This window comes from Trichomycterus rosablanca, chromosome 10 (genome assembly GCF_030014385.1).
Source record: "Trichomycterus rosablanca isolate fTriRos1 chromosome 10, fTriRos1.hap1, whole genome shotgun sequence".
Taxonomy (NCBI): Eukaryota; Metazoa; Chordata; class Actinopteri; order Siluriformes; family Trichomycteridae; genus Trichomycterus; species Trichomycterus rosablanca.
The window spans coordinates 6,018,836-6,033,880 of NC_085997.1; the positions used below are offsets into that span (position 1 = coordinate 6,018,836).

Genomic DNA, 15,045 nt, shown 5'->3' on the forward strand with positions numbered 1-15,045 from the left:
AAGTGTAAATTAACTTTGCCAAGGGCACTGACACTTCCCCATACCATGACACACCCTGGCTTTTGGACTTGTTGCTGATAACAGACTGGATGGTCGTTTTCTTTGGTCCGGAGCACACGGTGTCCATTTTTTCCAAAATAAGACCTGGAATGCTGATTCATCTGACTAAATTGCCCCTGTCCCAACTTTTTTTTTGGAATGTGTTGCAGGCCTGAAATGCAGGAATGGACGTATATTAACATATGAAATTAAGTTGAGCAGACAAAACATGAAATATCTCAGGATCATCCTGTCTGCAATCCAATAAAAGTCAAAGTAATTGTAAGGAACACTGCATTTTTATTTTATTTGCATTTTCCATACTGTCCCAACTTCTTCTGATTTGGGGTTGTACATGGACCATTCATATCTCCCACAGCCAAAGAAGTTCAATAGCAAAGTCCTGAAATTGTTCGCAAATGGTGTGTGCTGAAGTATGGTGATGACCTGTATCCTGGCATCATTACAGATTACACATACTGTATATGTATTCACATACAGAAACATTCCTGTTACCCAGTGTTCAATCCTGTTACTAAATAGTTTTTTCCCCAAACAAAGACAAACCACTTTTTTGTTCAGTTATGTTTGTTCCATCGTTTGTTCAATTGTATAATGGATTACGGTGGATGGATGACAATGGATGGATTACGATAGATAGATAGATAGATAGATAGATAGATAGATAGATAGATAGATAGATAGATAGATAGATAACAATGGATGGATGGATTACGATGGATGGATGACGATGGATAATGATGGATGGATGACGATGGATAATGATGGATGGATGGATTACGATGGATGGATGGATTACAATGGATGGATGGATTACAATGGATGAATGACGATGGATAGATGGATGGATTACAATGGATGGATGATGATGGATAATGATGGATGTATGGATTATGGTGGATGGATGGATTATGATGGATGGATTACGATGGATGGATGGATGACGATGGATGGATGAATGACAATGGATTACAATGGATGGATGGATGGATTACGATGGATGGATGGATGACGATGGATGGATTATGATGGATGGATACATTACGATGGATGGATACATTACGATGGATGGATACATTACGATGGATGGATACATTACAATGGATGGATGGATTATGATGGATGGATGAATTACGATGGATGGATGGATTGCAATGGATGAATTACGATGGATGGATGGATAGATGGATGGATGGATTATGATGGATGGATGGATTATGATGGATGGATGGATTACGATGGATGGATGGATTACAATGGATGGATTACAATGGATGGATGGATGGATTACGATGGATGGATGGATGGATTACGATGGATGGATGGATAGATGGATGGATTACGATGGATTGATGAATTATGATGGATGGATAGATAGAGGATGGATGGATTACAATGGATGGATGGATGGATGGCTTACGATGGATGGATGGATAGATAGAGGATGGATGGATGGATGGATGGATGACAATGGATGGATGGCTTACGATGGATGGATGGATAGATAGAGGATGGATGGATGGCATTATTAATCTCAAAGGGAAAGTCAAGCATTACAGCAGCTCAAGGTACATTAAAAAATATTAAGTACGAAAAAGGCTCAAGGTACTTTATAAATGTACAAGATAAAAAATATAAACTTGATGTTAGAATAGCCTGCATTTGCAATAATATTAATTATTCAAACAAGCAACCAACCATTTATTTGTTTGTTTGTTTGTTTTAGACAATGTGTGTGTTCGAAAACCTAGCAAGCTTCCCTGCTGTCTACTGCTTACATAGGCAGCTTTCTCAGTAGAGAGGATTCCAATAAGGCATCGACTTATAAGTCAGGTTATTCGGATGCGCTACTTAGACAGCGATTTGGATTCCAGACGGCTGTTATTTCCATGATCACATAATTACCGGCTGCTATAATCATTGGTTCATTCTCACTGCCGCTTTTTTGAGAGTTCTCTCACTTTTCTTCTCTTCAGCTTCTTCTTAAGCAGGAGGAGATCTATATAAACAATGTGGTTAAGTACTGTAGAGGCACAGAGGAGACCTCCATGTAACGCCCCTACAATACCACAGCTGAACACGTCCTGACCTACAAAACAAATGCACAAACAGAAGACAAGCTGAATGAGCTGGAACACAAACAAACGTATCTTTATGGATGTAATGATTAGCATGTAAGCTTAAACTGACTTCCAGTCAAATTAATGTGTTATTATTTAATGGGTTCATGTTAGGGATAAGGGTTTAAGGCTGAATCCTCGGTCATTGTAAATCATTTAAAATCATGGTAACAGTAGTTCCAGAATTGTTTGCACCACCTCAGTCTACCTCATATACTGTAGCATCTAACATTTAGCCAGAACTAAATCTGAGGATCTGGCGATACCTGAAATGAAAAGATTTTTGACAGGAGTGTCACAACGATTTGTGGCCAGCAACTTCGTCTGAAAGCGGTCCAGGTTATGCTCAGCCGAGTACATGGCTCCCAGGTGAGCACCAAGATAGTGGATGTTAGACAAGGGTGTGGCAACTTCTTGATACACCAACTGGAATAGAAGAAAAACAGACTTAAATAACTAAACATTGCATAATCTTATTTAGTTAGCGATAATAAAACACACCTACACTGATCGGCCATAACATTAAAACCAGCTCCACTTACCATTTAGAAGCACTTTGTAGTACTACATTTACTGACTGTAGTCCATCTGTTACTCTGCATGCTTTGTTAGCCCCCTTTCATGCTGTTCTTCAATGGTCAGGACCCCCACAGGACCACCACAGAGCAGGTATCATTTAGGTGGTGGATCATTCTCAGTACGGCAGTGACACTGACATGATGGTGGTGTGTTAGTGTGTTGTGCTGGTATGAGTGGATCAGACACAGCAATGCTGCTGGAGTTTTTAAACACCTCACTGTCCCTGCTGGACTGAGAATAGTCCACCAACCAAAAATATATCCAGCCAACAGCACCCCATGGGCAGCCTTCTGTGACCACTGATGAAGGTCTAAAAGATGACCAACTCAAACAGCAGCAATAGATGAACGATCGTCTCTGACTTTACATCTACAAGGTGGACCAACTAGGTAGGAGTGTCTAATAGAGTGGACAGTGAGTGGACACGGTATTTAAAAACTCCAGCAGGGATGCTGTGTCTGATTCACTCATACCAGCACAACACACACTAACACACCACCACCATGTCAGTGTCACTGCAGTGCTGAGAATCATCCACCATCTAAATAATACCTGCTCTGTGGTGGTCCTGACCATTGAAGAACAGCATGAAAGGGGGTTAACAAAGAATATATGGTAGGTGGAGCTGATAAAATAGACAGTGAGTGTAGAAACAAGGAGGTGGTTTTAATGTTGTGGCTGTTGTAATGCCCATACCTTGTCTCTCAGTTTGGGGTAGTGAGTACAGGCCCAGTTGAAAAGGTGGTTGGCGAATCTCCTCTTGTACTCTAAATAGTCATCACCTCTTTTTCTGACGGTAGTGTCCTTCCACTCTTCGAACCATTTATAACTGACCATTGCTAGAATGGTCATGCAAGATTTACCTACAAAAAAAGAGAACTAGCTTGTAAATTAGGTACAGAAAACAAACTGTTGTGTATTGATCACACCAATACACCAATGCTGCGGTATCATTCATTTGACAAAAGGTATATCAACCTAATCAGGCTTTGGCTAGTCATAAATGGCTGTCTATCCTTTTATTGGTCATTACATGAACTTCAAAATCATGTGCTTGTGAACATTTGCATCCCAAATCATATCCTACCATACTAAACACATGTAACACATTAATATGGCCAAAAGCCAAATGAGATGTCTAACAAGCTTATGGTCAGGTATTCACAGACCATTGGTCATATAGTGTATGTAGACATAGTATGTGGTTTGAGATGCTTAACAGGAAAGCACATTTATGCATTTTGTTATAGATATCAAGAATATCAAGCCCATGTGTTTTAGGCCAGTCCTAAAATTCCCACTGTAAAGCATTACATCACTTTGGTTTTAACTACAACCCCAAATCAGAAAAAGTTGGGACAGTATGGAAAATGCAAGTAAAATAAAAACAGTGTTCCTTACATTTACTTCGACTTATTTGATAGCAGACAGTTTGAACCCGAGACATTTCATGTTTTATCTGCTCAACTTCATTTAATTTTTTTTAATATAACTTCATTTCTGTATTTCAGGCCTGCAACACATTCCAAAAAAAGTTGGGACAGGGGGCAGTTTAGGGCTAGTGATGAGGTGAAAGAACTAAATAATGCTGTGATTCCAAACAGGTGATTGTAATCATGGTTTGGTACAAAAGCAGCATCCAGGAAAGGCTGAGTCTTTGATGAGCAAAGATGATCAGAGGATCTCCAGTTTGTCAATAAATGCGTGAGAAAATTATTAAAATGTTTAAAAACAATGTACCTCAAAGAAAGATTGGAACGGATTTGAATAATTCTCCATCTATAGTGCATAATATCATTAAACGATTTAATGAATCGGGAGGAAATTCAGTGTGTAAAGGCCAAGACGGCACTGCATCAAGAACCACTCAACAACAGCTGATATAACCACATGGGTGAGGGATTACTTTGACAAATATTTGTCAGGCACTACAATACAGAGTTACAAGCACAAATGCCACTTAAAACTTTACTGTGCAAAAAAGAAGCCTCATGTTAACCATGTCCAGAAGCGGCGTCGACTTCTCTGGGCTCTGAGGCATCTAGGATGGACCATCACACAGTGGAAACATGTATTGTGGTCAGATGAATCAGCATTCCGGGTCTTTTTTGGAAAAAATGGACGCCGTGTGCTCCGGAAAAGGACCGTCCAGACTGTTATTAGGAACAAGTCCAAAAGCCAGGGTCTGTCATGGTATGGGGGTGTGTCAGTTCCCTTAGCGAAGGTCATTTACACTTCTGTGATGCAGCATTAATGCAGAAAAGTACATTGAGATCTTAGAGCAACATGTGCTGCCTTTAAAACGTCCATGCATTTTTCAACAAGACAATGCGAAACCACATGCTGCACACATTACAAAGGCACGGCTGCGGAAGATGAGGGAACGGGTACTGGACCGGCCTGGCTGCAGTCCTGACGACCCCGTACTGTTGCGCATCTTAAGACGTGTTTGCATGAAGAACGAGACAAAATAAAAGCTGAAACACTAAATCACTTGGTCTCCTCGGTGCCAAAACGTCTTTTAAGTGTGGTGACAAGGAACGGCAACATTACTAAGTCGTAAATGCTTTACTTGTGCCAACTTTTTTTGGAATGTGTTGCAGGCCTGAAATGCAGGAATGGATGTTTATTAACAAATAAAATGAAGTTGAGCAGATAAAACATGAAATATCATGGTTTATCCTGTCTACAATGAAATAAAATTTGGGTGTGTACAAAGTTTAAGTCACGTTTGAAGCTATACCTGGGTGACGGATCTGTGAAGTGGGGTCTTTGGCAGAGGGAAATGTGATCACCATCATGGGTATGTTTTCTGGCGCGTCATCTTTTCCCATACTAAAAAACTCATCCATCCTACAAAAATAAACATTTTTAAGAGAAGCAAAGAACTCCAAAACTTATTACAGTGCCGCTTTACCATGTATTCAAGTGCAACTATGTATAACATTAGTAAAGAATACAAATGCTGGGTTCAGTCATGTTCTTCTCAGTGCCTGTAATAAAACTGTTCCAGCTTGAACGCAGAGTACAACAAAATTATGTCGAAATGGAAGAATGGCAGGAAGCCCAGAGTGGGGATCCACTGTGGTTATGCTTGCTGCAAGGTTTAGGCAACTGCACCACCCTGTGTAGGCTTTAAGCAAGAACAAGTCTGAACAGAAACCCATGCAATGATTCCATAATAATTGTTTCTCTGCTGACCTAGTCGGGACTAAAGTACAACCCCAAATCAGAAAAAGTTTCTTACATTTACTTTGACTTTTATTTGATTGCAGACAGGGATGAACCTGATATATTTCATGTTTTATCTGCTCAACTTCATTTCATTTATTAATAAACATCCATTCCTGCATTTCAGGCCTGCAACACATTCCAAAAAAAGTTGGGACGGTAAAGCATTTACCACTTTGTAATGTTGCGTTCCTTTTCACCACACTTAAACGACGTTTTGGCACCGAGGGGACCAAGTGATTCAGTGTTTCAGCTTTTATTTTGTCTCATTCTTCCTGCAAACACGTCTTAAGATGTGCAGAATTCTCCACACATTCTCTATTGGGGACAGATCAGGACTGCAGGCAGGCCAGTCCAGGACCCGTACCCTCTTCTTCCGCAGCCATGCCTTTGTAATGTGTGCAGCGTGTGGTTTTGCATCGTCTTGTTGAAAAATGCTGGACGTCCCTGGAAAAGACGACGTCTTGAAGGCAGCACATGTTGCTCTAAGATCTCAGTGTGCTTTTCTGCATTAATGCTGCCATCACAGAAGTGTAAATGACCTTTGCCAAGTGCACTGACACAGCCCCATACTATGACAGACCCTGGCTTTTGGACTTAACAGTCTGGACGGTCCTTTTCGTCTTTGGTCCGGAGCACACGGTGCCCATTTTTTCCAAAAAAGACCTGGAATGCTGATTCATCTGACCACAATATACTGTATGTTTCCACTGTGTGATGGTCCATCCTAGATGCCTAAGAGCACAGAGAAGTCGACGCCGCTTCTGGACATGGTTAACATAAGGCTTCTTTTTTGCACAGTAAAGAATTAAGTGGCATTTGTGCATGTAACTCTGTATTGTAGTGCTTGACAAAGGTTTGCCAAAGTAATCCCTCACCCATGTGGTTATATCAGCTATTGTTGAGTGGCAGTTCTTGATGCAGTGCCGTCTGAGGGATTGAAGATCACGGGCGTTCAGTTTAAGTTTGCATCCTTGGCCTTTATGCACTGAAATTCCTCCCGATTCCATGAATGGTTTAATGATATTATGCACTGTAGAGGGGGAAATATGCAAATCCCTTCCAATCTGTCTTTGAGGTTCATTGTTTTTAAACATTTCAATCATTTTTCTCACACATTTGTGGACAAACTGGAGATCCTCAGATCATCTTTGCTCATCAAAGACTTTTGTACCAAACCATGATTACAATCACCTGTTTGGAATCACATAATTATTTAGTTTTTTCACCTTATTACTAGCTCTAAATTGCCCCCGTCCCAACTTTGGTTGGAGGTATACTAAAAAATTAAATGAAGTTGAGCAGACAAACCATGAAATATTTTGGGTTCATCCTGTCTGCAATCAAATAAAAGTCAAAGTAAATGTAAGGAACACTGCATCTTTATTTTATTTGCCTTTTAAATATCGTCCCAACGGTTTCTGATTTGGGGTTGTACTTCTACCACTAAAAGGCCAAATTAACTAATAAAGAAAAAAATGTATGCATGTGGATCTGAATTTGCATTGATACTAACATTCCATCCATATCATTAGACTTAAAAAGCCAAAGGTTAGTCGAACTGATGCCCAGTTCTTCCTGTGTGGCATCGAAACCCGAGAACACTAATAAGGATCCTTGTCCGGGTGTCATGGAAGTCAGCCGATTCTGAACCTCTGCAAGGTAAGAATCAGATTTAGAGATAAATGTAATGTTTCTAACGTTCTTATTGTACTAAACACATAGATATTGATGTTGTTATGATGTATAGTGGATAACTGACCTGGTTTGGCACTTATTTCCGGTGGTAAAAGCTTCTGAAAAGTGTTGAAGACTCCACAGTTAGAGATGATAACAGGAGCTCTCACTTCCACATCTTCTTGACCTTTCCTTACAGTCACACCTATTAAGAAGCAACAAGTACGTCTGTTTTAGCACTGATCCATCCACCTCAGGGTCACGGCAGGTACAAGTCATCAAGCTAAAAGCAGGAAACACCCCGGACAGATAGCCAGTCCATCACCAGGCACACACGTTCACATCTAGGGCAATTTAAGTATGTATCTCCAATTAACCTGACTGCATGTCTTTGGGTCTTTGGACTGTCGGAAGAAATCAGAGCTCCCACATGGACAAGGGGAGAACATGCAAACTCCACACAGTAAGGACCTGGACTGCTTTAACTGGAACTCAAACCCAGGACCTTTTTGCTGTGAGATGACAGCATTACCCAAAGAGACGTGTTTAATTAATGCCAGTCCTGTTGAATCTAAACATATTTAGCACCGCTCAATGGTTAGATGTCTGTGAATACACTCACTAGCTAATACCACCACCGAGATTCGAACCCCAGATCTCAGCTTAGGTGTACTAGCAATATTTACAGCAGCTGTTAAGGCAAAATAAGGCTTTTGTTCAATGTAAATAACTGATGAATAAATTCACATCAACTAAATAATTGTTAATATAATAAACTTATTTGTATAATATATATAATTCCTATCCAGTAATGTAACATAGACTAAAAGGTCTACAACACTATGCTTATGAGGAAAAGATAAAGGATATTAAGATATACACCGATCAGCCATAACATTAAAACCACCCCCTTGTTTCTACACTTACTACCCATTTTATCAGCTCCACTTACCATATAGAAGCACTTTGTAGTTCTACAATTACTAACTGTAGTCCATCTGTTTCTCTGCATGCTTTGTTAGCCCCCTTTCATGCTGTTCGTCAATGGTCAGGACCACTACAGAGCAGGTATTATTTAGGTGGTGGATCATTCTCAGCACTGTAGTAACAATGACATGGTGGTTGTGTGTTAGTGTGTGTTGTGCTGGTATGAGTGGATCAGACACAGCAGCGCTGCTGGACTTTTTAAACACCTCACTGTCACTGCTGGACTGAGAATAGTCCACCAACCAAAAATATCCAGCCAACAGCGCCCCATGGGCAGCGTCCTGTGACCACTGCTGAAGGTCTAGAAGATGACCGACTCAAACAGCAGTAATAGATGAGCGATCGTCTCTGACTTTACATCTACAAGGTGGACCAACTAGGTAGGAGTGTCTTTTAGAGTGGACAGTGAGTGGACACGGTATTTAAAAACTCCTGCTGAGAATCATCCACCACCCAAATATTACCTGCTCTGTGGGGGTCCTGACCATTAAAGAACAGAGTAAAAGCAGGCTAAAAAAAGTGTGTAGAGAAACAGATGGACTACAGTCAGTAATTGTAGAACTACAAAGTGCTTCTATATGTCAAGTGGAGCTGATAAAATGGACAGTGAGTGTAGAAACAAGGAGGTGGTTTTAAATGTTATGGCTGATCGGTGTATATCCATTCAAATCCACAACACAATGAAGTTCACAAAAGGAAAGAGGACTGAATACTTTGTAAATCCAATTACAAATCCAATTATGGGTTAATTTTAGCAGTGCAATTGAATAGAGCAGTTTATAAGCTGAACCAGGTAAAGACTGACTAAAAAAAGCTGGAAGGTTTACAATCAAGACAGTTAACAGTTTTAACAGTTCAGTAAATGTATTACACTTCATTGAAAATAGTTAAGGGATTTGTTCTAAAGAAAATAAAGGACACAGGAAAATAGAATGGTTTTCTTGCCTTGTGACATCAATGATGGATCTACAAACTCACCATATGCAGCTCCATTGTCGTCAACCAGGATGTGATTCACGGGTGCACGGACGAGCACGTTTCCACCAAACTTTTTAATGACTTTGATGATGTGGAATGGGATTTCGCTGGCACCCCCTTTTGGGTAGTACGCGCCACGCTTGTAATGGTGCAGCAGTAACGCATTGATCACGATGCTGGAGTCTCTGGGAGGAACGCCTGTCGGAATAAAAATAGCTTCAATCAAAGACTGCTCCCCAATGTACCGATTACGTCTCACTATCCCGAGCCATCTTTTCGAAATATTATCTTGATTCTTAATTATCAACAGCATACACAATAGAAATAATAAAAACGTGTGGACTTTCCACTTTTGAGGATGTTCCTGAGGCAGAAATAAGAGTGTAAATCCCAGATTGTGATACCTTGTTTAAGAGTTAAAGTAACGACAAGAAAAATCATTTTAAATTACGTTTACAAGTTTAACAAATTTTCCATGACTTCCTGTTTCACTGGTTTATAAATACAGTGGCACAGAGACCTTATTCCCTGAGTCGTTCATTAACATGTTGGAGATTAGAGAATAAAAAATAAATTATATACATAACATATTTCAAGTAATAATGATTCAATTAGCCTGGAAAAACATGCAGGTGACTATAGTGAGATCTACTATCTACAAATCCCCATACCAACAAAGTTTTAGAATTTACATGCCAAAAGGAAGCCATTGGACCCTGATGTCACAAATAAGTTATACAGACAAATTGACAACACACAATTAAGGTGGGTTGGTGTAAAAAGACAGATAGTAATGATCTAACACACTTCCTTTCTCCAAAACCACTGGGATCCTTCTTATGATACATGGCATTACAGACTCAATCAAGTATAAGGATTAGAATTATTTAATTTGAAATAAAAATCTTTTGTTCTATGCCAATTACTGTAACAGGGACAGGGTTGGATCTGCCAACAGAGCGACAAACTATGCACAGAAAACCTAAGATCAGATATTTTTAAATGTTTTATTGAGGAAGACTCTATGCTATTATGCTGGCAGTGGGGGAAAATGGTCCACAACAAAATTAAAGCAAGCAGTGCCGATGTGGGACTGTGTCATGTGGGGGGAGTATTGGTGCATGGACCAAAATTGACTGGACCAAATACGACTTAGGTCCTGCACGCAGCAAGTAGTGCTGAGGGAATCATATGAACGCTTATATGAATGGAAACATTGTAGAAATAAAAAATTATCATTTATAAACATAGTTTTAAAAACAATGCGTTGACTTAAAATATTGACAAATACGTCAACGTCATGGACTAGGTCAACCGATCGTGGCAGCCCTAGTTGCAGGGATCATAATCTATTAACCTTACCATAAAAAATATAGGAGAATATCATTTGGAGATCCTTGTTGGAGGTCAGACTGTCGGCGACTGTTTTAGCGCTAGTGCCTACAAGCCGAAAGATAGAGGAGCAGAGATCAGCAATGCCACTTTTTAACAGGAACAACGCCACCCACTGGGGAATCAGCTTCAGTGTAGCCAGGTATTGTGTTTGTCTAGCTGAGATCTTCAAAGATCCAACAAAAAAAAAAACATTTTTAAGATTAAACAGATCTTTCAAAGTAAGGGAAGACCACTTTTGAGGATACAAGTGATAAAAAGTGCCTTACCTTCATGAGCTTGAAAAACTTCTCTAAAGCTTCTTGGTCATTGGGAAACTGCTTCTTTAGGTGTTCTTCCATCTCATGTTTGCCACTCCAGACGGTGTATTTCCTTTGTTGCTCTCCACTACCAATCACAATGGTGTCAAAATGATCGTCCAGTTTTACAAACTCCACTTGGCCTTCAGTAATTTGATCAAGGATGACCTTAAACAGACTGTTCTCATGCAACTGACCGACGTAATGAAGCCCTGCAAAATAACATTTGATAACATTTCCGAATTTGTGCATGAAAAAGCTTATTTTAACTATTTAAATATACAAAATTGCATTTATGTTACACTATATGGACAAACCTATTGGGACACACCTTCTAATTAAAGAATTCATGTGTTTCAGCTAAAGAAAAGCTCGATTTGAAGAAACTCCAGTCAGCTTTGGAATGAACTGGAACATCAGTTGAGGCTTTTCTGACCAACATCAGTGCCCAGCCATACAAATGCTCTTTTAACTGAATGGGCACAAATTCCCAAATACATTTAAGTCTTTTTTAAGCCTTTTGAAGTCATTTTAAAGATCACATAAAGGCCACAATTTTTTTTAATACCATTTGTTTTTAAAATGGGATGGTAAGGCATCCAAATACTTGGTCAGATAGTGTACTTTTGTGTTTCACCTTTGGAAAGAAATTTATGTACAAGCCCCATTTTCAGAAAAGTTGGGATATTTTGAAGAAAGAAAAAAGAAAGAAAAAAAGAAAGAAAGAAAGAAAAGAAAGAAAAGAAAGAAAGAAGGAAAAGGAAAGAAAGAAAGAAAGAAAGAAAGAAAGAAAGAAAGAAAGAAAAGAAAGAAAGAAAGAAAAAAAGAAAGAAAGAAAGAAAGAAAGAAAGAAAGAAAGAAAGAAAGAAAGAAAGAAAGGGAAAAAAGGAAAGAAAGAAAAAAACAGAAAAGAAAGTTAAAGAAAGAAAGAAAAAAGAAAGAAAAAAAGAAAGAAAAGGAGAAAAAAGAAAGAAAGAAAGAAAGAAAGAAAGAAAGAAAGAAAGAAAGAAAGAAAGAAAGAAAGAAAAAAAACAGAAAAGAAAGTTAAAGAAAGAAAGAAAAAAGAAAGAAAAAAAGAAAGAAAAGGAAAGGGAAAAAAAGAAAATGAAGAGAAGGAAAAAAGAAAGAAAAGAAAAAAGAAAGAAAAGAAAGAAGGAAACAAAGATAAAAAGAATGAAAGAAAGAAGAAAAGGAAAGAAAGAAAGAGAAAAGAAAGAAAAAAATAAAGAAAGAAAAGGAAAGAAAAAAAAACAGAAAAGAAAGTTAAATAAAGTTAAAGAAATAAAAAAGAAAGAAAGAAAAGGAAAGAAAAAAATAAAATAAAGAAAGAGAAGGAAAAAAGAAAGAAAAAAACAGAAAAGAAAAAAGAAAGAAAAGGAAAGAAAAAAGGAAAGTAAGAAAAAAAGAAGGAAAGAAAGAAAGAAGAAAAGAAAGAAAAGGAAAGAAAGAAAATAAACAAAGAAAAGGAAAAAAGAAAGAAAGAAAGAGAAAAGAAAGAAGAAAAGGAAAGAAAGAAAGAAAAAAACCCAGAAAAGTTAAAGAAAGAAAAAAACAGAAAAGAAAGAAAAAAGAGAAAAAAACAGAAAAGAAAATTTAAGGAAAAAAAAAAACAGAAAAGAAAGTTAAAGAAAGAAAAAAAAACAGTAAAGAAAGAAAGAAAGAAAAGGAAAGAAAAGGAAAGAGAAAAGAAAGAAAAAAGAAAGAAAAAAACAGAAAAGAAAGAAAGAAAAAAAAGAAAAAAACAGAAAAGAAACTTTAAGGAAAGAAAAAAAAACAGAAAAGAAAGTTAAAGAAAGAAAAAAAAACAATAAAGAAAGAAAGAAAAGGAAAAAACAGAAAAAAAAAAGAAAAAAAAGAAAAAACAGAAAAGAAAGAAATAAAAGGAGAGAAAAAAAGAAAGAAAGAAAGAAAGAAAAAAGAAAGGAAACGTGTGACTGGACAGCACAGTCCTCGATCCTCCTTACCTGCGTCAAACTCAAACCCTTTCTCAGTGAAAGAGTGACAGCAGCCTCCAGCTTTGTCATGTTGCTCCAGTACGAGCACTCTCTTGCCCAGTTTGGCCAGCGTAGCTGCAGCCGTCAGGCCACCAATTCCACTGCCGATTACTATAGCATCGAGATTCTCTGGCACCTTTGCCCTGGTGAAGCCTATACGAGTAAATCAGTGACAAAGGACTCAAATGTGTAATTTAAATTTTCATCACCGCTTTATCCTCATCACAGTCACGGTGGGTCCAGTTTTACCAGCAACACTAGGCACAAGAAAGAAATGCTGGAAAGGGCGCCAATCCGTCCCCCTTGATATAGTTAATACTGTCTGTGTAGACAGCTGATAGCTGAGAGTATTAAACTTTTAAACCGACATCTCTCCAGCCAGTAGCCCAAAGCTCTACCACTGTTCCTATATAATACTTACAATATAGTATGTACACTGATCAGCCATAACATTAAAACCACCTACTGGTTTCTACACACACTGTCCATTTTATCAGCTCCACTTACCATATAGAAGCACTTTGTAGTTCTACAATTACTGAATGTAGTCCATCTGTTTCTCTTCATACTTTTTTTAGCCTGCTTTCTCCCTGTTTTTAATGGTCAGGACTTTCCCAGGACCACCACAGAGCAGGTATTATTTAGGTGGTGGATCATTCTCAGCACTGCAGTGACACTGACATGGTGGTGGTGTGTTTGTGTGTGTTGTGCTGGTATGAGTGGATCAGACACAGCAGTGTCCACTCACTGTCCACTCTATTAGACACTCCTACCTAGTTAGTTCACCTTGTAGATGTAAAGTCAGAGACAATCGTTTACACACTAACACACCACCACCATGTCAGTGTCACTGCAGTGCTGAGAATCATCCACCACCTAAATAATACCTGCTCTGTAGTGGTCCTGACCATTGAAGAACAGGGTGAAAGCAGGCTAAAAAAGTATTAAGAGAAACAGATGGACTACAGTCAGTAACTGTAGAACTACAAAGTGCTTCTATATGGTCCAGTTAAATGGACAATATGTGTGGATACGGTGTACATACACATTACACATAAATACTACAGATAATACACTCACCTTGCATTAGAACCGTGTTCCTTTCCTTCGGGTCTAGCTCCAACGGTCCTGGAGGTCTAACAGACTCTAATGAAAATGGGCTTCGTTTGCCAAACAGGTACCAATAGGTAACGCCAGCCCAAACCAGAAAACACACCAAGACCACCAGCATCCACATCGTGAAGAAGCCTGTCATAAGAAAGGAACAATTCACAATGGGATCGAAAATGATGTTAGATATAAGTACCTTTTAGTGCTAGTAAGTGCTAAAGGTCTTAGTCAGCAATAACCCTGACAATATGATGTTACAGCAGCAGTAAAGATAAGGAATGAGATTATTGAAGGTCTTGAGAACAATCAGTTATGTTAACCTATTTATTATATCATTAAAAACTGTTAGGTGGCAAGGTGGCTGAGTGGGTAGCACTGTCGCCTCACAGCAAGAAGGTCCTGGGTTCGATCCCCAGGTGGGGCAGTCCGGGGCCTTTCTGTGTGGTCTACAAAAACTGTTCTACCAGTGTCCGTGTGGGTTTACTGCGGGTGCTCTGGTTTCCTCCCACAGTCCAAAGACATGCAAGTGAGGTAAACTGGAGACACTAAATTGTCCATGACTGTGTTTGATATAACCTTGTGAACTGATGATCTTGTGTAATGAGTGACTACCGTTCC

At 38.8% G+C, this 15,045-nt stretch overlaps 1 protein-coding gene across 1 annotated transcript; it reads right to left on the reverse strand.

The window, feature by feature from the left end:
* Positions 1–319: 319 nt before the first annotated feature.
* Positions 320–14,554, reverse strand: si:ch1073-13h15.3 (inactive all-trans-retinol 13,14-reductase). Its single transcript, XM_063003574.1, has 11 exons — positions 14,398–14,554; positions 13,288–13,470; positions 11,294–11,535; positions 10,995–11,190; positions 9,633–9,830; positions 7,753–7,872; positions 7,507–7,645; positions 5,503–5,612; positions 3,456–3,622; positions 2,447–2,606; positions 320–2,149 (listed from the first exon to the last, which is right to left on the reverse strand). The coding sequence occupies exons 1-11, from the start codon at positions 14,552–14,554 to the stop codon at positions 1,992–1,994; spliced, it is 1,830 nt and encodes a 609-aa protein (XP_062859644.1). The 3' UTR covers positions 320–1,991.
* Positions 14,555–15,045: the final 491 nt, after the last annotated feature.

Coding starts and splice junctions, on each gene's coding strand:
- si:ch1073-13h15.3 (XM_063003574.1), bottom strand. CDS start 14,554: ATGTGGATGCTGGTGGTCTTGGTGTGTTTTCTGGTTTGGGCTGGCGTT. Junction 9,831..10,994: donor ATTCTCCTATATTTTTTATG/GTAAGGTTAATA, acceptor TTATTCCGACAG/GCGTTCCTCCCAGAGACTCC. Junction 2,607..3,455: donor ACCCCAAACTGAGAGACAAG/GTATGGGCATTA, acceptor CTTCTATTCCAG/TTGGTGTATCAAGAAGTTGC.